General features: G+C 51.4%; 1 protein-coding gene and 1 long non-coding RNA gene across 20 annotated transcripts in view; one reads left to right on the plus strand and one right to left on the minus strand.

Annotated features, from left to right (window-relative positions):
- Positions 1–26,416, minus strand: part of TSPAN9 (tetraspanin 9) — a 199,958-nt gene that overhangs the window by 81,046 nt on the left and 92,496 nt on the right. For 16 of the 19 annotated variants that reach the window (XM_077871460.1, XM_077871454.1, XM_077871453.1 and 13 more), the window contains one exon: positions 3,338–3,417. In XM_077871460.1, the coding sequence (XP_077727586.1) occupies positions 3,338–3,400 (63 nt within the window). In that variant the 5' untranslated portion in view covers positions 3,401–3,417. Of the gene's footprint in view, positions 1–3,337; positions 4,001–4,426; positions 4,637–26,416 lie in introns of those variants that run through there. The other 3 variants (XM_077871458.1, XM_077871463.1, XM_077871464.1) reach the window with 3 other exon arrangements.
- LOC144297409 (uncharacterized) lies at positions 8,937–11,430 on the plus strand. Its single transcript, XR_013364440.1, has 2 exons — positions 8,937–10,181; positions 11,090–11,430. It is a non-coding gene; the product is annotated as an uncharacterized LOC144297409 (long non-coding RNA).

The following is a 26,416-nucleotide window of genomic DNA, read 5'->3' on the forward strand; positions in this document are numbered from 1 at the left end:
AGGACCTCACTAAAGGCAATACCCTAGAAGCTCCACCCAGTGGCAAGGCCCCAGGATTCTTAGGCCTGTGAGGGGGTGCAGTGAGACAGCTCCACCTCTCCTCCAAACTGGGAATCCTCCCAGCAGGCTCCGAGGAGCCAGGGGGGTGTGGCAGCAGCGGTGGGTTTGGAGAGCTACCAGGTAGCTCCAGGATCTATAGGAAGATTTCTATTTATTGATTGCAGGCCTCAGGTTCAACTCTAATGCCCCAGAAAAGCCTCCTTTGGGGATCTGAGCCAGGAGACTAAAAAAAGTGATGGCTACATCACTCCTAACAATTACTCTGGGTCCCAGAGGGCTCAGGCTCTGACCAGCCCTGCATCCCTCCCTCAACCTTACCCTCTCACTCACCTCCAGTCTTCCTGTGTGCACTGGAAAGCAGCAGAGTTATCCCAGCGGTCCTGCCTCATCAACTACCCCACCTGCCTTTGGCCTAAGTATCTTCATCCTTTCTCTTCTTTTTTCTTTTATTCTCTTTATTTTATTTTATTAAAGATTTTATTTATTAGAGAGAGAGAGAGAGAACATGAACAGAGGGGAGGAGCAGAGGGAGAGGGAGCCCGGCGTGGGATTCAATCCCAGGACCCTAAGATCACGACCCTAGCCAAAGATAGATGCTTAACCAACTGATCCACCCAGGTGCCCAATACCCTTTCTCTTCTGACTTGGCTCTTTCCTCTGTTCCCTTTCCCATATCAGGTCTTCACTCAAGTGAAGTGTGGTGACCTACCCCGTGCCCAAATCCTAGCTAACTCCGTATTATACCCTCTCCACCTCCAGGGAACACAGTGGCAAATACTCCTACACATACAAGCATCCATTTCTCTTCTGCTAACTTTCCATCTTTCTTAAGGCCTATGTCTTATTTCATCATCTCACTAGCCTAAGAGAACTGGGTCTTTGAGATCCAATTTCCCCCAGCTCATAGCACATCATGGAAATTCCAAAAATATTGAGTAATCAGAAAAGTCAGAGATTCAGAGAGACTCCTTGCCTGGTAGAAGAGTGACAGTAGGTACCTCCTAATTAGGAAGAGACAACAAATTATCTCACTACAACCAAAAAATAAAGCCATTCCATCAGTCAGCTCATTAACCTCTGCCAAGGTCTTAAGGGAAGATGAAAAGAGTTGCTTGCCACCACCCCACAGCTAAGTGGCTAGGAGAGCCTTCATCACAGGCGAGTTTGAGAACTCCTCTTCCCTATCATGTGGGACTTGGAAATCTCTGTCACAAATAAGATGTGGATTTACCACTCTGGCCATCCATTCATTCACTCACAAACTTATCATGAGTACCTACAACATGTAGGACATGGACCACTATGCCAAGGTGTGAGGTGGTCCCTAAACCAAGCTAGGATGGACTGGAGAAGGGAGCCACAAGCAGTTATATCTACTCTGGCCAGCAGATGGCAGGGTGGGGGTGGGGAGGAGGGCAGTTGAGTGGGAAGTATTGGCCAAGGCCTGAGCATCCCCACCAAGGACTTTCTAGCGAGTGGTAAGATATGCAGAGTGTGGCAAGGCAGAAAGGTAGGTTGAGATTATGAACAGAGGCAGAGAAGGAAACCACAATGCAAGTGAGGCAGCATTCTTGTACATCAGGCTCCAGACTAATAAACACCACTACTTGGCTGACACTGATGCTGGCAAATGAGCCAGGGGACCAGGAGGAGTACTTGCCCAAAGGCAGCCATGACATCATTCTTGACATTCCAATGGTTCTGCCCCAGTTTCCACAGAACCCTCACCACAGGACAGGTAACATCCTAACAGCAGTAGCTGGAGGGCCCCAAACCATGCAGACACGGGGGAAATCCAACTCAATCTCAAACTGGGCTCCTCAAAAGAGAAGCAGCAGCCTGTGGCCCCCTGCTGAGAAGGGGACTCCCTCCCCAGAGGGAAGGAGAGCATGCAGGATGTCCCATCCTGCAATGAGGTCAGACATAAGGGAGACCATCACAACAGCCTCCTCCTCCTCAAGACTGGAAAGGAAACCCAGACCTTAAGCGATAAAGCAATTTTCCCAAGGTCACACAAGCAGCTAACAGAACCAAGACTAGACCCAGTCTTCTTCCCACCCAGCCCTGAGATCTTCCCTTCTGTGGGAAAGCTCACCCCCCACCCCATACACACACCCAAAAAAGTTTGTCAGTTAAAGCAGGTCACTCCACACAAGTGTTGAACATCAAAGCACAACCCCATCTACCCAGCTTCACTGTGAATGACTTTCTCTTGCCCCCGGTGCTCCTTCTGGACTATGGGCAGCTGACAGCCTCCTGCAGACAGGAGGATAGGCCCTGGGGCAGAGCCAAACATCTGTGCTGACTACGTTGGGGCTCTGGTGAAGAAAGGCAGAGGCAGCAGTCGGGATGAAAGAACAATTAGATATGAATTTCCCAAGTTTTAAAATTTGCCTAACTTGTATTTCTCATGCACGCATGCACATGGGTGCACACGTGGCCTTCAGATCCCAAACTGCCCCACCCACTGACCCTTTCTCTAGAAAATCATCTCTCCCTGAGCACAGGAGCACTCCCCTTATCCCTTCCAGTCTTTGAGGCTCCCAGAGCCTGGGAGTGCTGGCTGGCATTCCTTGGTGGGAGCACATGGCCAGCACGCTCCCTGCCCAGTGGACTGCAATCCCTCAAAAGCAGCTGCACGCCACCCCATGGCAGCATCCCTTCCACACTCTCCTTTTTCACACAAGCCCTGACTAACTCAGGGGCATATCTGTAGGCTAGCAAACGTTGCCCCTCCCCCCCCACTTGGGACGGGGCTCATCTCCCTCTCCTGGGACTCACTGAAGGAGTGGGAGGAAGTGACTTCTACCATCCCTCCCACCCCCATCTCATGCCCACAAAACGCTGCAGATTGTCTTCTTGTGTATTCAGGAACAATACAAGAGGAAACTCGAAAATCATCCACACTTGTGCCTGTCTTCAACTCAAGGTCACAGCTATTAAATATCCCAGCCCCACTCTTATTTCTGCAGGTTACCCAGTTGAAGGCACTTTCAGTGTGGGTTTCTTACAGGGGAAGGAGGTGGGAGCAAACTTTGCCAGCCACCTAGGAGTAGAGGAAGTCTCTCCTAGAAGATAGGCAAGTCGGAGCCTCCATTCAGCCATCAAGGAGAAAGAAAGATGAATGAAGGGGGGGAGATTTAAAAAAAAAAAAAAAAAACCCACACTTACCGTTGTGCAGAAAGCAGGGCAATGCAGCACCGCGGAGGGAACGGGTAGCACGCTACCGCGAGCAACGGAGAGAGGTGGCAAAGGGGAGAGAAAGGCAAGGACTCACCCAGAATATCAAATTGAAGAGGAACATCATGTACTTCAAGCAGCAGAGGCAGCCCCTGGCCATGTTGCACTTCTTAAATTCTAGGAGAAAAACAAAGGACAGGTCCAGGTAAAACACGACGTACTTGCTGCCTTTGGGTGCATTGTACTGGTCCGCCTTGGCGCCGGCCTCGGCGCGGCTCTGGCCCCGGGAGCCCGCGGAGCCGCAGAAGGCGCCGGCCGTGAAGCCGCGGCCGAACGGGCGGCGCGAGCCGGACGGCCTGGCGAAGTCCGAGTCCTTGCTGTCCAAAGACGGGCTCCGGTGGATCGAAGAATCCTCGCTACTCGACTTCTCCATGCTCGCGTCGTTCCCGGGGGGCGCGAGGGGCGGGGGGCATCGCTCCCGGAGTGGGACGGAGGGGGCGCCCGAGTCGGGCGCGGGCTGCGGGCGGGCCGGCGGAGCCCCGCACGCGCCCCCTCCGCACCGGGGCGCGCTCGCCGCCAGACCCCGAGCCCGGGGGCCGCTGCCTCCCGGACGGCGCCCCGCTCCCGGCCGACCGGCCCGGCAGGGCTCTGCGGCGCGGCGCTGCTCGCTCCACGCGCGCTCGCGAGCGCTCCCCGGCACCGGCTGGCCTGCGTAACTTAAGGTCTTTGGGGAGGCTGCAGTTTGACTTGGCTTTCCAGGGCGTCAGCTCGCCTCCGGGTGCCCTGGCCGCTCCGCGCGAGGCACAAGGGCGCGGGGATCCAGGTCCCCGGGCAGCCTCTCCCTGCCCAGCCCCGGCTGCCCCACCACTTCGCGGCCGCCCCGCCTCCTCGCGCTCCGCGACTTCGCGGAGCCGCTCGCCGGCCCTGGGCTGCCCCGGCGCGCGGCGGGCAGTGCCGAGGGATCCGCCGCAGCCGCCACCCGGCCACGCTGGGCTTTCCCGGCGAAATCCCGGCCCCGACTCCCGACTCCCGACTCCGAAAGCGCCGGGACCCCCTCCCCGGCCTCGGCCCCGCCCCCTGCTCTGCATTCGACCAATGAACACGAGGCCTGCCGGGGGGCGGGCAGCCTCCCCCTCCCCAGTGACACAGTATCTTTAATAGGATTAGCGTTCTGCTGTGTGCCTACCCCAGTGCGCCGCGAGCCTCGCTAAATGTCAAGGGCCCTGGAGCTGCGGGTGAACCAGAACCTTCGCCGGAAGGCGCCGGGCTCTTCCACGGGAGAAAAGGGGGCGGCGAGAGAAGGGGCAATGGCTGGAGGCACCAACGACCCAAGGAACCCAGAGAAAAGGGCCGGGCAGGACAGCAGGAGGGAAGAAGCGCGGCCGATTGCGAGCTGGCCGCCGCCCCCGCTGCACACGGGGCCCGTCCGACCCGAGGCGCACGGTCTCCCTGCTACACACACCAGCGCGCGCGCACACACACAGACGCACACACACGCGCGCGCTTTTGCACACGTGGATCTGGCTCCCGCTGGGAAAGGAGACCGCAGGGGAGGCGCGAGGTGTGGGAAAGGCGCCTGGGGCCGCCGCGGGGCGCGCGCCGCCCTCCCCGCCCCCTGCGCGCGCGCGCACGCTCCAGCACACACGCGGCTCCGCAAGACTCCTGCAGCTGCGCGAGCCCGCGACCCCCCCGCCCCGCGTTCGGGGGTGGTGCGGCGCTGGCGGGGACCCCAGCTGGGCCGAGCCGGGCGGGTGGCAGAAGTGGGGTCCTGCCTCGCCCCTGCCAGGGGTGACGTAGGAGTCCTCTTGGACCCGGGCTGGAGGAGTGCACAGAAGGGGCTGGTCAAGGGAAACTGCACGAAGAATGCTCTGGCAAGAGCAGGGGCTCGGGAACAGCCAGGAGGAGCCCTTCATCCGACAGGAAAACACTGCACCTGTGTCCCCTGGGCTCGTGCAGAAGTCTGCACAGCTGATCCGGGGCTACCATAGTCAGCAAACAAAACTAGAAGACTTGAGAAGGTGAGGAGCCCACCTCTCTTTTCTGCCACCAGCAAGAGAGTGCTGAGACCCCCTGAGAACAGGGCCCAGTGTTTACCAGGCTCTGTATCCCAGCACCGGGCTTGGCCTCTGGGAGGCGCTACACAAGGATGGCTGGATAGAAGAATTCCTGCCCTCCCACAGAGTGTGATCTCTCCAACCCGGATCCCATCAGACTTTTTTCCCACACCTGCTATATACTGAGCATGGGGCCAGATACAAGGTGTGCTGCTCCCTGCCCTTCAGACACACACAATCTAGCCAGGGAGATGGAAACATAATCACCGAGGCGAGGGGCAGCAACACAGCTGGCTATGGCCAAGAGGGAGGAGGACATTAATTCCAGTCAGAGGGACTTGGAGACCCTCATCACAGGTCAGCTGTGGTGGCCCCATGCTCAGTGCACCCTCACTGGCTCAGAGGCAGGGGTGCCAGTGCTCAGCTTCATTAAAGGGACCTGCAATGGTGTTACTATTCCATGCCCCTTCCCCACTGGGAGGGTAGCCCAGCAATGAAACTCAGTGAGTGTCAAAACCATGGCACCTTGGTCTCCTGGATGGGAGCTAACACCTTCTGTCCTCTTCAGCCTGACCAGCTTCCAGGGGCTCCCGGCTGCCACTTCGTTCTCATAACACTACTTCTTTGATGCAGGAGAGATCATTCACCAGCTGGACTGTGAGTCAGGAGACCTGTTTTTCACTCTGAGCTCAATGTTGAGCTGTGTGATCAAGGACAAGGTAGTTTGCCTTTCGGAGCTACCATTTCTTCCTCTTTAAAATGGGGATTAATAAAGCCTACCTCCGAGTGGTGTCGTGAGAATAAAGTGAACTATGAGACCAGTCTGAGCCCTGAGCAAATACAAGGGCCTAGTATCACTGGCCTAAGACAGAGACTCTGTGTCAGCACAGGCCCTCCCAGGCTGGCCCCCTGTACCTTCTCTCTCTCTTTTTTCTTTCATCAACTCACACCTTGTTCAGTGAGAATAGCCTCTACATTGTCCCTGGATCATGCCACCTTCATTCCTGATTATAAGTGGATTCAGGCCAGTAACTATTTCCTTAGCAGCAGAGGCCCTGGTGGGCCAGGGTGAAGGGCAAAGGTAAGAGGAGAGGAGGCCACCCAGTGTAGGAGTTCTGCTCACTCCTGCTCATCCTTGTCAGGAGGGCATTGAAGTCCTGGTCTTTAGTCCATTAACAAAGTTCAATGATGGTCCATCGGGAACCCAGCTTAGTCATTATCAAAATAGTAAGAGCAACAGAGATTTGCAAATCCTCACTATATCCCAGGCACCCAGCTTTACACCCAGTAACTCACAGAGTCCTCAGGACAACCCTACAGAATAAGGGATGTTACTGTCCCTATTTTACAGATGAGGAAACTGTATAATTTCAAAGCCCGTTTCTTTACTTTCTTGGGCTAGAAATCTAGTTCCCAACCTTGGGAATCTTCCAGTCTAAAAGGCAGAATTTAAAAGCACAACAGGGAACCTGAAATTTTATGTCCTGATGAGAGACCACTAGATAAAAGGACTTCATTTAAAAAAAAAGGACCTCAAAAAAAAAAAAAAGCCTTCTGCCCCCACTTCAAGACTGTACACAGAGAAGCCCAAAGCAGAGCGATATAGCATGTTCCATGACAGGACTATCAAAGAGCTGTCCCTTGCACCCCCTGGAGTGGGTGTGGACAGGGACAGGAGGTGTGAAGGCATCCCAGGAAGGCCTGGCTATGGTACACAGAGGGGGCAGTGAGGAGCCAGGCCTGCCTGGAGCAGGAGAATGTACCTGCCTGGAAGTCAAACTGAGCTACTGTGTACAGCCTTGTATGACACAGGAAAAAGTCTGGTCTTCACCCTGGAGCTCCCCAAGCAATGGAGGCACATGACAAAATTGGTGTCCTATGAAGCTGGGCCTTGCAGCAGCATGGAGAGGTAAGATCAGCTGCTGTGGTTGCCCCAATATCTTAGATTGTGGGTACAGAAATAACAATCAGAGAGCAAAGGTGCTCTGAGACACCATGTCTCCCTGCCCACTCCTGATCCTCCCTGACTTGCCATGTTCTGGGGAGCTGGAAGGTACAGCCTGCCCTTGAGGATCTCTGAGCATGTGAACAAGGCAGAGCTGCCTTGCCTTTCCTTTTTTTTTTTTTTAAACAACAACAACAAAAAAAAAAAAAAAAAAAAAAAGAAGTGAAGCAAGTACAGAATTCCCAGAGGGGAGAAACAGAAGTGAATATGTGAAATCAACATGCAAAGTCTCCACTGACTGGCAACTGGGGAGATGTGGGCTCAGAGTAAATGCCAAGCTCTCTCTGCCTCTTCCTGAGTTTCTCAGGCCTGCAGTGTGAGCCAGAGATCAGCTTTGGTCTCTCGCTCACCCACACACAATCAGAGCTGATGGGCCCACACAGAACCCCTTCCTGACCTGCTCTGAATATTTCTGTGTTCAGCAGCATGTGCAGCTCATGAGGTATGCTGTACCTCTAAGCTTCAAACAGCTCAACCTCACTGAGAATTTAGGTTAGACACGAGGTGGCACTTGCTATCCTAAGTAGTGTGTGAGATGGGCCACCACTGTAGGAGGAGTCTTAAGCCAACCCAATTTTTAAACTCCAAAATTGGGATCTTTTTTGGCAATACAGAAAATGCCTTAATTGCTAAGCAAACCATTTACCAGTGGTGCCAAAAGAGAAGGAGGCTGGAGCAGTCTCTAGCAGGGGGCGCATATCCCACAATGTTTGCATGAAGACTCAGTAGGTGAGGAATGGTTAGGAGGGTCCCGAGTCCGGGGTAAGGCTCTTTGCCAGGGAAATTAAACAGCTACAAGGTCATGTGATCCCATACTTGGCCAGGATTCAAGAAGGATAGTAACAATGCCAGTGAAAAGATCAGAGTTAGGGATCCCTGGGTGGCGCAGCGGTTTGGCGCCTGCCTTTGGCCCAGGGCGCGATCCTGGAGACCCGGGATCGAATCCCACGTCGGGCTCCCGGTGCATGGAGCCTGCTTCTCCCTCTGCCTGTGTCTCTGCCTCTCTCTCTCTCTCTGTGACTATCATGAATAAATAAATAAAATCTTAAAAAAAAAAAAAAAAAAAAAAAGATCAGAGTTAAAAAAGAACTAGGGGTAGTTCTATTTTTTATGTGTTTAGTTTCTGAGACTTGTAAAGAAACACGCACACACAAACAAATGGGGTTTGGCTGCAGTGGCAGGTTCACAGTTAGAATCGCTCAGGACAGGGCAGCCTGGGTGGCTCAGCAGTTTATCGCCGCCTTCAGCCCAGGGCGTGATCCTGGAGACCCAGGATCGAGTCCCGCGTCGGGCTCTCTACATGGAGCCTGCTTCTCCCTCTGCCTGTGTCTCTGCCTCTCTCTCTCTCTCTCTCTCTCTCTCTCTCTCGTTCATGAATAAATAAATAAATAAATAAAATCTTAAAAAAAAAGAATTGCTCAGGACAGTGTCAAGGGTGGCCCGGGTACCTCATTCTCTGGAGAGAGGTTTGTTCCTCCCTCCTTTGAGTACCAGCTGTTTGTTCAGCCTGCAATTATAGTTTACCCACATGCCTCTGCTCTGAGCACTGGGCTTCCCAAAGGAGGGGAGCGGCTGTGTCTGAATCACATCATCCCTGCACCCCGCCCTCCCTGACCTACTGGGGCCTGTCACAATGACCACCACAGGGAAGGTACTCAGAATGTGTCAGTAGGTAGAGGGGAAAGGAAGACCACCATGCCTAAGTCCCAGGTTCTCTCTAAGGATAGCCTGAGAGCCCCAAATTCATTAACCAGAGGATGGGACCCAAGCCAGAATTCTATGGAATTTTCCTGGAAAGCAGGCTACCTGAAGCCATCAGAACCTGAAGAGGGAGCTCAGGAAATTTAAATTTCCCAGCAACAGATAACAGAATATAAAGGCCACAAGGTCAACTGTTTTGTTCACAGCCATACTCACAACACACAGAGCAGCATGGGATGGGTGAGGAAATGGACAGATGGATAAATAAGCTTATGGATCACAGGGCATTTTGGAGGAAGACTCAGGAAAGGTAAGAAGGGGAAAACAGACTGACGAGAACCAGACAGAGGCCAAGCTACTCACAGACCCCTCCCCATCCCTGATGGGCCATGCCTTTTGGAGGAGCTCTAAGGACAATGCAGGTCCACCTCCAGCTGAGTCCCTGGGGAACTCATGTGAGCTCCTGAGTACTGTGGTCACATCTCAGAGCCCAAGAGCTGGCATGATAAACTCTTGTCAGAGGCCACTCCTTGCCACTGAGAAATCATGACTGTGAAGGGACTCTCAGCCATGTGTCCACACTCCACACATGAGACGTGAGCACACTGGTCAGAGCAAGTGCTGCTGACCCTGTGGGCAGTTAGCTCCGAGGGAACAGGGTCACAGCTGTAGACCAACCATACCCACTCATGACCCAGGCAGGAGTGCTGAAATCCAGGCTTCTAGATCATGAGGAACCAGGGGAAAGGATCATCAGGAAGACCACTCAGCACAAACCACATGCCCTAGTGACTGTGGGCCAGCTAGGCCCAGTTCTGTGGGAAACAATGGCATATGCTCAGATGCTGTCAATACCCCTTGGCCATACGCACCACCCGACCCAGCCACGGAGAGCAAAGCTCTAGTGAGGTAATGTCATGGGAACTCTCTGAGCTTTGGGACTAGATGGATCTGTGTCCAGACCGCTTCTGGAGCAGGTGACTCCGAACTGCTGGGTGACCTAGAATGACCACCAGAATCTCAGTTTCCCCAACCATAAAATGGAGATGATAATGCACACTTCCCCCGGCTATAAGACAGAGATTAAAGGTTAAAACTGCAAACCACATGGCACAATGTCTGAAACAGAAATGTTCAAAGGAGTTGAGGCACTATTATGATTTATCAACATAATTATTATAGTAAGTATGGTCCCAGGCCCCATCGAATTACAATAGAGTTAAACAAAGATACAACACATAATCAATGCAAAATATTCTATGGCTCAAATTCTAAGGGTAAGCACTGGCAGCTCCTCCTCCTCAGACAGACCCTCAGTTCCAGGCCTCCTTCTCCTCTGCCCAACACGCCTGCATTTGGCCATCCCATCTGTTCTAGGACCATCCACCTGCTGATGTCACCTAAATGTTTACCTGAGCCTGCCCCAGCTTCTGAGCCCCAAGTGCACATACCCAGCTCCCATTTGGCAGCCCCACTAGCTGCCTCACAGGCAGCTCCAATTTCACATGTCCCAGAGGGACTGACCTTGCCCTAGCCCTGCTCCCTTGGTCATACCCTCTCTTCTCAATAAACGGCCTAACACTCATCCCACGGCTTATGCCAGAAGCCCAAGGTTCACCCATGACTCCTCGTTGTCACTTGCTCCTGCCTCCAATCAAACACAAGTCCTATCCAATGAGCCACCTTCTGCTTCTGTCCCCAGGGGTACTGCCATGGCCCCATCCTACACCATGTCTCACCCGGGGCAGAGCTCCCATTCCCACCCTGGCCCCAAGTCCTCTACATGGGGCAGCCAACACCATCTTCTCACTCATCGTGCTTCCCCTACTTTAATCTCTCTAGAAGCTCCCTATTTTCCTGAGATTAGGGGTGTGTGTGTGTGTGTGTGTGTGTGTGTGTGTGATATTGCCAGTCTACTTATCTATTGCAATCCAATTCCTGAAACACCCAAAAGGTCTGGCACCACTGGCCCCAGCCCACCTATCCAGCCCCATTTGCAAGTCTTCTCTTGCTCAGTATGCCATAGCCAGTGAACCCTCCAAGCGCGCTTCTACTTAGAGTCTTTGCCCATGCTCTTCCCTCTGCCCAGAATGCTGTTCTTCAACTCACTGCCTGACCTAGTTCTACTCATCCCTGCGCTCTTGCGAGTTCCTCAAAAAAGTTTCTTCTAGTGCTGGCTGCCCCTGTCTGCAGGCTAAATTGAAGCTCCCCTGCTCATCGATAATACAATCTCAGCACCACTGGCCTCTTCCTGCCTAGCGCTCATCCCAGTTTGAAAGCAAATGTTTCCTTGAGTGACAATTTGCCGCCTGATTCTCCTATTTGACCATGAACCCACAGGGAGCAGAGACTGGGTCTGTTTTTCTCACTACGGTGTACCCAGGACAATGCCTGACCAGCAGCAGGCCTCAATAAATACTTGATAACCAATGAATGCAAGCTCAATGCGAGGCATGCGCAGTGCAAACCAGCATCTTCAGGAAGGGCCTTCCAGTTGTATGCGCACCTTGGGCCACCTAAGCAACAAACCCCACAGGATTACCTCTGTGATCTCTGGTTCCTCAATGCAGAACAAGTTGCTTAGACTAGTTGGTTCTTCAAGGTTTTTTCCAAACTTCTAGCCCTGAAATTCCCACCTGTGAAGCAGGAGGATAGGCAGGACTAGACAGACAGAGGGTGGGAGGAAGAGGGTGCTAGAAGGGGAATAGTTAGAGAGAGCCAGAGGGAGAAGAGTGCCCAGGACATGCGGGAAGGACATGTCCATGTGCCCAGCCGAAACAGAGCTTCGCAGCTAGTGAACATGAAAGGGAGGTGGGGCTGGAGCAGAGAAGACCCAGACGCCAGTTACCATTCAGTTACATGCCAGTTACAGGTGCTTACCCCAGCCCTATTTCTCTTGTCCACTCTATCCCCCTGGCACCCTCCTCCACCTACGCTCCTACCAAGATGAACAAACATCAAAGTCACTCCTTCCTCTTTCTAGAACTCTCCACACCCACTCTGACTGGCTAACTTTCACAGCCTAGTGGCACCTATGTGGCCTCCTCCTGAAGTCTGGGACCTCTCCTTAGAGCTCCAGAGCCCCTCAGAGCATCGCACTGCCTTTTCACCAATCTCCCCGAGCCCGAGTGTGCACTCCTTGAGAGCACCGGCTGTGACCATCACCTCTGAATTCCAGCCCTTGGCACAGTGGCTCGCACACAGGAGCTCTTAATCACCATCAAACATGTGAGTGAAGCAGTGAGGGTCTCAGAGGCGCTCTTTAGAAAAATGTGCCTTGGCTTAGAACAGGGGAGTCTTTACACAAAGAGCAAGAATGGCCACTCCCAAAGGGCAATACTCTTTTCTTTGAGCAGCTGTACAGAGTGAGAGGGAGCAGCAGAGGCTGAGCCCTGGAAGCACAGGCTGGTGACCCACCCATGTGCGATGGCCACCCTGGGCTCTCAGGCCCTTTTTCCTGAGAAAATCCCAAACCAGCACCATCTTTCATCCCAAGTCCAAAGAGCCTGGTGTGCAAGGCATTGTGCTGGACAGATGTACCCAGACCCACGTGCGTGCATATACTGAGCCATTCACTCCAGGGAGACAGAGAGAAAGAAAGGATTTGTTATAAGTACTTATCAAAGAGGGCAGATGGCTTCAGGGAGGATGAGATAAGGCCAGACCGCTAGGTACAGGGAAGTGTGATGAAGCCTGAGGTTTATTGCCATGCACCAATGGAAATGTACTGACCCAGCAAATCCAATGTTCCTAAAGCACCCCATGTGGGGCACTGACGCATTAGCTAGGACAGCGCCCTCTGACCTGGCGTCCAGCCCACCTGCGAAGCTGGCCCCTGCAGCTGGGACCCTCCACTGATTCAAGAACTGCTGCCTGCTGCCTGCCCTCTTCCCTCCATCTCCCCACTGGGCCTGGAACTTCTGTAGAGAAGAGCAGCGCGTGAGTAGCACTTGGGGATGCTCTGAAAAAGATGGAGAAAAGAGAGGGCCCTGAAACCATCACAGGAAGCGAGCATGCACACCCTTCATGCTCCACCCTAGCTGAAGGGAGTGAGGGGTGGGTGGTGACCAGATGGGGGAAGACATATTTGGGCACCCCCACTGGGGAGAAGTTGGCTGTCAAAGGACTCTCAAGTCTCCTGGTGCATGAAGCCACCAGTGTTCTCTCAACTCCCACCAGCTACTTGCGTAAAGTGAGGCAGCAGCGCTGGCCAAATCCCACTGCATCTCTCTTGCCTCTCCCCACCTCAGGAGGGCCCAGATCCATGCAGCTGATGAGCAGGTCAAGGTGCCTCCAGCTGAGGGGACCTCAGAGGCATCTTTCTAGTCTCAAAGTAGCGGAGGTGAGCAAACCACACCCTTTATAGTCCTGCAATGTTCTTCCCAAGCCTCTCAGGTCCTTCTGGCAGAGCTGCTGTAACCCAGTCTTCCATGACGTGGACCCAGGCTTACCCAGGGAACCATGCTTCCCTGACCCAGACTTACCTAACACATGCCCAGAATGCAGACAGCACCCACACACGGTCCCTGTCACAGCCTCCCCTCCTTAAGACTGCCAGCCCCACGCCACCTCCCACCTGCCACACCTAACTGCCTCCCGCCCTCCTCCTAATGGCCCCTGCCACATGCTGCCACCATCGCTGACCAGAACAGGGCCCTGAGACGCCACACTGCCCCTCTCACCAGCTCATAATCTTCGCTGGCTCCCTGGGGCTTTAACACAAACACTCAAGCTTGGCATTCGAGACCTTCTACACTGTACTTTGTGGACATTATTTCCCACAAGTCCCTGACCTGTGCCTTACTCCCCCCGGGCAATCAGAGTGCCTCACTGTTCTCCGAGCATGTCTCCCCTCACCCATCTCTGTCTGTAGTAGATGGTTCAGGACTCAACTCAAATGCCACATCCTCCATGAATGAAACTCTTATCCTAAAGATCCCCCAAACTAAGAGGCCCTCTTTTTGTTCTTCACCTCTCTGGGGCGCTCATTCCACTGTCTCATATCATGGCAGTTTGCATAAATATCTTCCTACAAGACCACAGGAAGATCTGAGGGGATGAACCCACCTGTGTTCCTCTTGCAGGACCAGCCTAGTATGTGGAGGACACTTAAGAAATCTGAAGACAATTGACTAAATCCCTCACACCATCCACATGGCTCCCAAACCTCACCCCTGCCTCCACCATATGTACTTACCTCAACCCATGTATTGGACATGCCTGACACCACCCTCACTCATCCTTTCTGGTGGGCACTCACCTTGCTAAATCACTAGTATCTGTCCTCCCCTCTAGAGGCCCTTTCTGGGGTTACCCACCAGATTTGGCTATCTTCTGAAGCACCAGAAGGCTTGGATGTCCAGCCTGGAGTTCAGAGAATGTGGCTGTGCTCCGCAAGGCCCAGTGTGTCTGGGTGGCTGCATGTCACTCATCCCCCAAGCTCTGGCCCCAAGGGGCGCTTCCATATCCCAGTCGGGCCCAATGCCAGGGCACACCTGCTCTTCCCCTCCCCCACACCGCTGCCAGAGGAAATGCCAGCCCGCAGCCTCGGCCGGACACAGCAGGGACAGACACTGAGCACTGGCACTGCCCCTCTCTCCCTCCACCCCCAAGCCTGAGCCTGACCAGCATCCAACCTGGCTTACCCCTGATCCTTCCATGAATGCATGCTCAACTCAACTGTGCAGCCCTATCTGCCTCGTAAAGGGAGAGCACAAGACAAACACTCATGCTGTAGGGAGCCAGGCAGATTGAAGCGCTGGGGCCCAGGTCCCAGTTCTGACACTATCTGTGTGACCTGGACAAGAGGCTTATAGCTCTCTGAGCACATGAATGAATGGATGAGCACACTTCCATTCTCTTGTCTGAAAACTGTTCAAAGGAATGAAGAAACACACTTCCATTCTCCTGTCTGTAAACCAGGGGGGCAGGTAGGATTGTGAGGGACAGATGAGACACTGTCTGGGAAACTACTTTATCAGGTGGACAGAAGCTGCCATCCATACACACACTGGAACCCTCCAATGTGTTTCACAGGAGCTCGACGTAAACACAAAGGACACTCTAGCAGTTTCTAATCACTGAAGATTTCCTGAGTTCCACACCGTGCCCATCCTGGGCTTGTCACTGTGGGTGTTACTGAGGAGCATTAGCCCTTAGGAGCTAATGGTCCATATAGGGGAAGAGTAACAAAAGGACAGGGCAGCAAGCGACAGAAGCGTACATGCACATGCCAGAACTTGTGGTATGAACTGAGGGCTCAGAAGACATAGCCAGGGAGGCCTGGCCTATCTGGGAAGGCTTCTTAGAAAAGATGAGAGGCGGGGATCCCTGGGTGGCGCAGCGGTTTAGTGCCTGCCTTTGGCCCAGGGCGCGATGCTGGAGTCCCAGGATCGAGTCCCACATCAGGCTCCCAGCATGGATCCTGATTCTCCCTCCTCCTGTGTCTCTGCTTCTCTCTCTCTGTCTCTCTCTCTCTCTCTCTCTCTCTCCATGTCTATCATAAATAAATAAATCTTAAAAAAAAAAAAGAAAAGAAAAGATGAGAGGCGTGCTGAACTGACATGCTCGCTGAATGAGGGCAGAGGAGAGGGGTCCCAGATGCCCTCTGTCTGGTCTCCTGGGTACCCCACAGGTGGCCTAATAACCAGAGAAAGACAAGGGAAAGTAGCTCCTGTACTACAGTGACCTTATCATGTAGGTCAGGTCAGATTACTACTCTGCTCAAAGCCTTCCCATCTCTCTCAGAGTAAGACAAAATTCACACACACACCCCACTCACTCTCTCCACCACATCCACACTGTCCATCTTGCTATTTCTTCCAGGAGAGCCTTTATGCTGGCTGTTCTCAAGACTGGAACATTCTTCCTCTAGATCTCTGCATGGCCAATTCTCTTGTCTCCTTTACACCTTCAAGTAAATGCCACCTTCTCTATGAGGCTTTCCCTGACCACCCCACTTAAAACTGCACTTCCCCCAGCACATGTAACTCTCTTACCCTGTCCAGCTTTTTCCACAGCACTTATTCCCAACATATAATATAATTTACAAGCATACCTTGGAGATATTGCAAGTTCAGTTCCAGACCACTCTAATAAAGCAATTATCACAACAAATTAAATATCACAATAATGCAAATATTGCAATAAAGCAAGTCAAATGAATTTTGGGTTTCTCAGAGCATATAGAAGTTACATTTAAATTACTATAGTCTATTAAGTATGCAAGAGCATTACATCTAAAAAAAAGTATGTACCTTAATTTTAAAATATTTTTTTGCTAAAAAGTACCATCATCTAAGCCTTCAGCCAGCTGTAATTGCTGATCACAGATCACCATAACAAATGTAACAATAATGGAAAGGTTGAAATAAGGCGAGAATTACTAAAATGTGATACAGAGACCGAAGTGAGCAAATGCTGTTGGAAAAATGGCACCAATAGACTTGCCCGAAGCAGGGTTGTCACGAAGCTGAGTACAATTTGCAAAAACAAAATGCAGTATCTGTAAAGTGCAACAGAGCACAGCACAATAAAACAAGGTATGTCTCTACCTTTCTCTTAACTGATTGTTTACAATCTCTCTGCCCCACCAGAAGGAAGCTCCGAAGCTCCAAGCTCCGTGAGCGTGAGCGGGGATTTGGTCTGTTTCACTCCTTACTATCTTTCCACCAAAGAACAGAGCTCCCCCGCCTGGCAAGTACTCAGCAAGCATTTGCTGGACAAATGAATGCCTGGAGGATGCTCCTGCCCAGTCCTCTGTGCCATCTTGGCTTTCCTAGAGGAGGCAACAGGGGAGTGAGGGAGTCCAGTGGTTAGCACCCACCTGTCTGTGCTCCAGATGCCTGTGTCCTCATGCTGACTCTGCCACCGTGACCTGATACAGCAGCACCTCGATCCCATCTCTGCGCCTCATTTTCTCCCTTTACTTAGGCTGGAATGGGACCCTACATGGCTAACCCTGGGCAGCACCAAGGGCCAGAGCTAGGGCTAGACAGGACACCAAGCCGAAGGCCTCTGGGCAATGCAGAAGGAGTCTCTGCAGTCAGGTTCAAGGCATTCCTTTAAAAGATCTTTGGAAAGACAAGCTCTTTGCTTCTCCTCTGCACCACTCAAACCTGAGTTCCCAACCCACCAAAGTTCTGTACTCCCAGCCCCAAGCCTAGAAGAAACCGCCAAAGAATACTCCCCATCCCAGTGGCTAGAGCCAATGGAGCCCCAACTCCAGGCAGCTGCCCCATCATGCCTCAGGCGCCTCAGGCGGGCTCCCCACATGCAAAGCAGCCAGCTCATCCTGCTATTTTAAGCTCCACGGTCCCAGCTATAGCACGTAGCCACAGCGGGCCAGAGGCCCGGGTTGGAGGTAGAAGAAGCTAACTCACTAAGAGTGCTGACCTGAGGAGCTTGGAAAGGGAGTGTCCACCACCCCGCATAACACCGGACCTTCCTTGGAGGGACCGGAAACTCCCAGGCCACACCCTCAAATCCACCAGCTGTGGGGAAAGTGAGTCAAGAGCTGTGTTAGGTGCACCCAGATTCCATTTCTGAATGTGACCCTCTGAGTTTCCATAGTAAAATGACTCTTAGCCTCACCTGGACAACCTCAGAAATTCCGAGGCTGGAGCTAGCATGGTACCCATCTCCCAGGCCCCGACAATGCAAGCACTCACCAAAAATGCAGGCTGAATGGAGGGAGTCAGCATTGTGCTATCTGAGCATGGCTTATCTACTGGGTCCCTCTCCACCCCTCTCCCTGACACCAGCTCCCACCCTCAGTCATTCTGCACGTGGCCAGACACACAGCCAGACTCAACAAATGCTTGTTTATCAAACAACTGCTTCTGCAGGTATTCTGAAACCACGTCTGGTCAGGGGACAAGCTCGTCTTGATTACTGTTATCATTATCTTTTTTCATTATGTATACTTCTACTGATCTCATTAGGCACCAAAAATGAGAATAAAGACCATGGGAGCAAGGATCCAGAAGAGTTTAGTAACAAAACAGGGATGCCTCGGGGCTGGCCCTTCCAGGGAGGGCTGTCACCACCCACCTGCAGGGGGAGAGTTATCCTGCTTCTCTGGGAAACAGGTCCCCTGAAGCTGTGCCACAGGGAGGCCCTGCTCTAGCCCACCCCCTCCCATAGGACATCCAGCAACCAGGAGCTGGCTTGAGAAGCGACACACAGAACGGGATCTCTGGGTGCAGGCTATCCCCACCCCAACCTCACGCCACAAGACATCAGCAAAACCACCCCGGGCAATACGGGTGCCCGGAGCTCGCAGCAACATCCCACAGCTCTAATTGCTCGGTTTAAGCAACATCAGCACCAAAGAGAAGGGAAAGGCGATCTGGAAGGTGCTGTAATTAGGGAGCTCTGGGGCCTCTCTTCTTGCTACCTATCTATCTCGAGACTGAAGCAGCTGCCTGTGTGGTAAAAAAAAAAAAAAAAAAAAAAAAAGATTCACCACCTGGACTAGGGGGAGAAAGAGGGCAATTCCTTGAATTTTCTCATTGGAAGAAGATCCCAGAAGCTACGGGTCTTCAGAGATTGCCTGATTCACTTCTCTCCTCCCCTGCCCTTCCTTGGCTTCAATCAACCAAGACAGACTCTTTGGAACATTTTTATTATAACTGTAAAAGCGATGACAACAGCTTGCACCTACAGAAAAGTGTATGCTGTTCAAAAGGATTTCACCTAAGTAAGGATTGCACCCTCACGGAAGTCCTGGGGAGTTCAACTAACTGCCACACACATCACTGTGTCCGAGGTGACACTTGCACCCAGCCCATCACTGAGGGGCCATGACCAGGTGTTCACAGCCCTGGTCCGGTGCCCCTTTCAAGTACCGAGTTCCCCCCAAAACACATTTCTCTTAGTGTGGTACCCAGGCCACCTACTTCCAAGACCTTGGGCATTCTGCTACCAAAGGCAAATTCCTGAGCCCAGTCTGGTCTAATAGAGTCAGGATTGCTGGAGACAGGACCATGATGAGCTCCCTCCGTTAATCAAACCCTCAAGGGATTCTAAGGCATGCTGAATTTCAAGGGTCCCTGCCAGCCCTTCCTTTCACTACTCAAGCAATGACACAGTCCGACTACCTCCAGCAAATCCTCCAGGCCTGGAGGCTGTCTGGGTGCAAGGCCCCATGGCTCCCTTTGGTTCATCTCCTGAAGAGACATCTGCACATAATCACCAAAGTCACCCTGAAACATTTCTGTCAGTAATCTGAAGTCACACCAGCTGGGAAGACAATCCCGGCCAAAAGCTTCCCTCTCCAGCAGGGACAGAACTGCCAAAATCACTCTGTCAGCCCAAGCCCATACTCACAGACCTGCCTAATGAAGAGGGACACGGTGGGGGGTGGAGGGGACAGGGGGAGGAAGAACAGAATGGTAGGATAGGGTCACTCCAGGGCTGCTTTTCTTTCCCTCCTGCATGTGTCATCAAAGATACAGCATAGCGCCTTTGTTCACTTTCAGATATGCCCTCACCCCAGCAAAGCTGAAAAAGTACATACCCAGTGTGCCCTACGTCAGCCCTCTCCATCATCTGTCCTGGACTCTACTCCTGTGTGGCTATCCCAGCCTTAGGGAGGGCTACATGGCCTGGCTCAGCTCTCCACCAGCCTGCCCCAATTCTAGGCGTCAAGTAGCATCCCCTCCCTTGGCCTGGAGGCTCCTCAAGTTGATGGTCCAGTTACAGACCTCCCCCTCCTCATGACCCCAACACACACCTGCCCTCCCACTCTCCCCACCCCAGATCACATCGCCTCCCTGATTCACACACTGTCGGCTGCAAGAGAGCAGAGCACGAGTCAATTCCTGCTGTGTCCCCTTAGCATCCAACCATGTGCCAGTGACTCAGTAAGCACTTGATGAGTGAATGAATGCAGCCTGAAAATCTAGCCCAGCCAACTCTTCTCACAGTACCAAGTGCTTCCCCATAAAAGGGGACTGTGGGGCTGGGGGGAGAGAATCACAGGGTGAGAAAGAGAGGGTTCATTCACATAAGCTCAAGGGAACCTGGTAGGGCGTACCAACAGCTTCCCCACCTCCTGACACCCTCTATCAGTAGCCAGGACTGGCAAATTTTGCAATTTCCTCATTCCATCAGCAGAGCATCTCCCAAGCAGAAAGCCTGTCTGATCTAGGTGAATTAATTGAGTAATGAACTTCCCTAATCTGCTCCCTCCCAACCTGCCTTCTAGAAAGAGATAGGAGCACCCCAGGGAAAGGCTAATAAGGGGCAGGAGAGAGACCACTTGCCCCCCCGGGATCCTCCAGCCTTCCCCCACCAGCCCATGCCATATCACACACAGCCCTCCAGACTTCAAACCCCCCTCATGGTCTTCCAAGACACACATGTGAGCACATGCATGCACACAGACTGTGTACCACCTTGCAATCAGCTTAGATACTGGCTATTTTTGAGCTCAGTTTTGAGGCCTCAGTGTGAGGCCAGTTTTGAGTTCTGGGACCCAAGGGCCGTCACAGGTAACCTGTCAGATACAGCAAAGCAGGAGGGAGGAGCAGGTGGAATGGATCTAGGCAAAAGACCAATGCGAATCACAGAAGGTATGACTGCTGTAAAGGGCCGGCAGGCAGAGTGGGGCAGTAGGAAGGGCACATGGAATGGGATCATGAGACCCAGGTTTGAGTCCCAGATCTGTCTTTTAGGGACCATGTGACTTTAGGCAAGCCACTCAACCCCTGTGAGCTGTGGTTTTCCCATCTGCAAAACAGGCATGGTGCCTCCCTCCCTCCAGGGCTGTCCTGGGAGCCAATGAGCCCAGGAAGAGCTACTGGCTTATGTCCAGCCTCCGTCCCTCAGCAGAAGCCCCCCCGAGGAAGACCCTGCAAGGCAGCCAGCTAACTCAGCTTGGACACTGCTCCGGCATTATCTCACAGCTCTAACTGCCATAAAGCACCACTCACCTGCCTCTGCTTTCCATCTTAGAGACGAGCATGGGGCTTGGGGAGACATGGGCCGTGAAATCAGCCACATCAGTATCAAATCCCAGCTCTTCCTCTTAACAAGTTACTTAACTGCCCTGCACCTCAGTTTCCTGATCTGAATTATGAGTACAATAAATGCCTAACAACATGCAGTCGATGATCTATGCACAGGAGCTGATTCAGTGGCACACCCTACACTTAATAAATAGTAGATAATACTTCTTTTAATTATCATCATCATCATTATTCTGGCTAGAATTAGTTCTTTCCTCTGGAACAGTAAAGCAAAGGCCTAATTCCTCAGCCAGGTGCCAGCTTTTCCCAAGCTTTGCCCCTGAGCCTTCTCTTCCCCCAAGCAAAACATCTCCACTTCTTTCCACTGTTACTCATGCAGCAACCTACAGATCCTTTGTGGCCCTGCCTACTCTCCTCCTGGACATTCCTGGTCTACCAATGCCCTCCCTAAGATGTGGTGCCCTCAACTACCACATCTGATCAATAATACAGTACCTCCAGCACCCACCTCAGCACCCAGCACTTAGCAGGTGCACAGAAATGATCAGTGACAGAGTAGTCAGTGAATGGGCTGAACACCAAACTCCATGGAATCTGAAAATTGCAAAGGGCAACAAGCTGTGATGGTTCTTGATCTGGATGCTCTGTTTCCATCCATGCAGCCTAGCACTGAACTCCCTTCATACTGTGCGTCAGACTACCACGAACATAAAGCCCTAAGCAGCACCAGGGCCTGTCCAGGGTGTCACGTCCAGCATTAAAGGCAGAGCTCCCCCTTCAATATTCCTGCAGTTTTATAAATCTAGGTACAGCGTACTGTAACATGTGCCCACTGCCTTTCATCTCATTGGTTTCTCTCCATTGTTAGAGCACACTTGTGATTTAAAGTCCCAATTCTATCAACCAATGTATTGGTAAGTTATTTCTCTCAACATTCGGAAGATAACAGAATTTTCATGCCAGAATGGATGTTAGAGATCATGGAGCTCCATGCCTGCCATATCTAAATGAAAAAAATCCCAGACTAATGAAGTAACTTGCCCAAGGATACATGTGAATTCTATGGCAAAACTGAGATCCTGGAGCCTTCCTCTCAGCCCTGATCACTGACAGTAAAGCTATAAAATTCGGAGGGCTTACCTTGTGCCAAGACATCAACAGTTATTTTCCTCAATCCTCATAACAACCCTGCAAGATAAACATTGCTTTCCCCACTTGACAGAGGAGACAGCTTAGGTGATTCATCCTGGACCACACAGACCAGGAATATACAGCCAAGCTAGGAAAAGAACATGCTCTTTCTCCAGAAGCCCTGTCCTGAGGCTTCTGCTACTTTACCTCTTTGCCCGAAGTTTCAAGTAAGTGCCCATGTCCCAAAAGCCAGCCCTCTTTCCATCCTCATGTCATTCCCTTGGCCAAGTTCAACTACCTGCTTCTCACAAAACCAAAAAAAGACTGTTACCAAACCTCCCACCTGGTTGCTCCTTCCCGGTGCTTTCATTTCCTGAACACCTTTTACATTTGCCCTCATAAACACAACTCTAAAATAAACTGACATTATGTTGCTCCAACTTCTTAAAAACCTTGCTGATTGTAGTCCAAATTTCTTTTGCCACCACCTGGCAGGCCTGCCACTTGAACTCCTGCGGGTCCCACAAGACACCACTCAACCCTTGTCTCTTCCTGGTCTGGTTCCTGCCCTCCTGGCTCCCTTGAGACAGTCTTTGGGATTGAGCCTTTGTCAGTACCTCTACTGTGGTGCTTCTCAGAACGCATTTCCTGAGCAAGTCTGTCACCCTCTTTGAGGGGTGAGCTCCTTGAGGGCAGGAAGGTGACACCTCTCAATCTGCAGCTCCCATTTATGGATTTGCTAATTTACTCAACCTTAGAAACATTCAAAAAAAACTGTTGAGTAAATTAGCAGTTTCGTAAATCAGGGCTCTGTTTATACTTTTATTACGAAAAATAACCCATTAAGTAAAAACCTGTGTCGTAAGATCAAATTTATTTTAGAAAGATGATGTTAACATACTGACAGGGGTCCTTGTTAAGAGGTGCGTGATGGGATCCCTGGGTGGCGCAGCGGTTTAGCGCCTGCCTTTGGCCCAGGGCGCGGTCCTGGAGACCCGGGATCGAATCCCACATCGGGCTCCCGGTGCATGGAGCCTGCTTCTCCCTCTGCCTATGTCTCTGCCTCTCTCTCTCTCTCTGTGACTATCATAAAAAAAAAAAAAAAAAAAAAAAAAAAAAGAGGTGCGTGAAATCCAGGCTTCCTGGACAGGTGCCTGCTTTGAGAGCATCAATGACAATAAAAGAGAAACCCAATTGCAAGAAATAAAGAATCTGAGCTATAATAGTAGTGTGACCATGACCTAGATGAATTAACTTGCTAATTGTTTCCATTTGCTTTAATCTATAGCAACTCCCAGATTAGCATTTTCCCAACTGCAGGCCCACTACTCATTAGTGGGTTACGAAATCAGTTTAATGGGTCAGGAAGAATATTTTTAAAAATTAAATAGAAAACACCAGCATGTATCGCACATGGTAATTTCATGAAGCATCTTTTCAGATGTAGCATGCACATGTGCACGCTCACGCACACACATACTGAGTCACGAAGTCTGAGAAGGGTGGCCTTGGATCTTCAGAGGTGACATGTCCAGCCCACGAGGGTCTCAGGACATGGAGTGACTGCCCATGAGAAAAGGGACTTTTTAGGCATGAGTTTAGAGCTGGCTACTTCCTGCAGGTGCCGCACGTGGTCAGGTAGGTTTACCCAGTTGCAGGAAATATACTTGATTTGCCCTCTGAGATGGAAATGTACTTAAAAATGCCAAAATGTTACATGTACCATGAGAAGATACAGAAAGTCTTGGCATTGTGAAAATGTATCCCTGAGTCATCCACTGGGCAGAGCTCTGGCTAGAAATGTGGGTGCAGGGTACTTGCCTACAAAATTAGGAGAACAGTGCCCACCTCAGAGAGAAGCAAAATCTCAGATGGACAACATATTATATGGACTCTTTATTCATGTATTCCTCTCTTGATTGCTGAAGCAAAGTTGGTTTAAAAAATGCATGAAGTTAGCTCAGCACAGAACTATATACCTTCCTACCCCATTAAACTAGAGAAAACCAATTCTGAATTGAGCCAATATTTTATCCATTACAAATTCTGCTCAGCTGTCTTGCCTCATGTGTCGAAAGTAGACACCACCTCCCACTGGTTCTCCAAAACAAAAAAAAATATCATACCCTCCCCCATCTCCATTTAAAGGCTCTCTGCAAAGGATGATGGCCTCTGTCTCGCTTCATTTGGGGCAGAATGAGAGGAATGGACTCAAAATCCAAAGGGAAGCCTTCCCAAGAGAACTGTTAAGGACAGGGGCAGGTGACCAAAGCAGGTGTCAGCTACCACCCTGGGCAGGCTGAACCCTGCCCCACCTGGCGTCCGAGCAGCCAAGTGTCGGGTGTGTAATGCATCCAGCATGGAAGCAGCATGGTCCCTTCCTTCCTAGATGACTTTGGGAGGTGCCTTCCTGTCTGCGGCATCCATGGTTCCAGGATGAGGCAAGATGGTGACCATGGGGTTGCCACAAACAATCAGCCCTCCCTCTGGAGCCCCACGGCCTATTTCCAGCTCCTGATAGTTCCTGTCTAATGCCAGTGTGGACTGAGGAATCCAGGGCATCCTGGGCCCAGCATTGTTCAAATCACACATTCCTCTTCATGAAAAGCCACCGAATAACTCTCATTCCTCCAGCCTCCCAGGAGAAACCACATCAGAGGACAAACAACCAGATCCCATGTGTGACGGGAACAACGGGGGACAGCAGGAGCCATAGGGTCCTGGACAGTGGTCTCCACCACTGTCCGTCAGACCCTCTGTGGCGGATACATAGACTTGCCCAGAAAGCTCACCTGCCCCTTCCCACGGGCTTTACCCGTTCTCAAGCCTTGGCAGTCAAGAGCAGATGCGAGGGCAGCCCTGGTGGCCCAGCAGTTTAGCGCCGCCTTCAGCCAGGGGTGTGATCCTGGAGACCCAAGATCGAGTCCCACGTCGGGCTGTCTGCAGGGAGCCTGCTTCCCCCTCTGCCTGTGTCTCTGCCTCTCTCTCTGGGTCTCTCATGAATAAATAAATAAAATCTTTAAAAAAAAAAAAAAAAGAGCAGATGCAAGCCCCCAGAGGCCCACCTGTACCCTTGGCCCGGATACACTGCTTTCTGAGGGTAACTGTTTCTACACTACCCTCTGCCTGAATTTTTTTTTTTTTTTTTTTTTTTGTGAAAACTACAACTAAACTTTCAGGGAAAGGAAGAAGACTGCTCATGTTTATTGAGAGCATGAGTGTCAGGCACTGGGTGAAGCACTTAGGATCCAGAGCCTCTTGATCCCTATGGGGCAAGATGTGCACTGAAGACAGAAATGCAAATGGAGAAAAATAAGCCAATAAAATATCACGCCAATATGGTAAGGAGGGATGAGAAAAAGGAGGTGAAGAAGCAGGGAAAGGTAAAAAAAAAAAAAAAAAGAAAAGAAAAAAAAGGAAAGAAAGAAAGAAAGGAAGGAAGGAAGAAAAGAAAAGAAAGAAAAAGAGGAGAAAGAAGTCTGTAACAGTGAGAGGCTGAAGCACACAGCCTGGCCCACAGCAATAAACGAGAGGGCCATGTCCCACACCCCTCACAGCACATGCCGCCCACTGGAAGTCAAGCAAACTGCCAGACTTGCTCTAGGCCCATGAGCAGCTTCCAATCTGCAGGCAAGACCCCTTCCCCAGGCAGAGCTCAAAGGACCCCAGGTGGCACCCAGCCCACCCTCCTGGGCTGCATCTCCAACCGGGGCTGTGGACTCTGTGCCAACAACTTCCATGAAGAGGGATGTTGCTGCTTTGCTTCCAAATTGTCAAAAAGACTTAGGAACACTAGAAGTCATGGAAATACAAATTAAAATGGCCAACGTATCATTGTTTACACTATCGGGTTATACATATAATTTATTTGTAATGGGATAAGACATACACTTGTAATGTACATATACAAATACAAGTGTAATTTATTTGTGTGTGTATATATGTATATATTCAAACCTGCTTGTTTCATTCCACTGTGGAAACATTGTCAATGGCTCCAGTTTTTATGGAGTGTCTGAAGAAAAGCTCCGGTGGATCCTTTCGAAAAGACTGGATGGAATTCAGTGGGGCCTAAAAGATGCATGGTCCTCGGCCAAGTGGCAGTTGGGGGGATAGAGCAGGGAGGAGGGAATGATGTAGAGGCGGAACACCTGCTGTGAGTTTTCCTTGGATTTTCTCTAACACTGGCCTGATGCTTTCTCCCCTGTGACTAGGTCCCAGAATGCAGTGCAAGTTCCCAAAGGAAAAGGAAGGAAGTATTAGTGGTGGTGAGATTATTCAACTCTTTGGTTTATCTTTAACTAAGTTTTTCA

The sequence above is a fragment of the Canis aureus genome, chromosome 25 (assembly GCF_053574225.1).
Source record: "Canis aureus isolate CA01 chromosome 25, VMU_Caureus_v.1.0, whole genome shotgun sequence".
Classification (NCBI taxonomy): domain Eukaryota; kingdom Metazoa; phylum Chordata; class Mammalia; order Carnivora; family Canidae; genus Canis; species Canis aureus.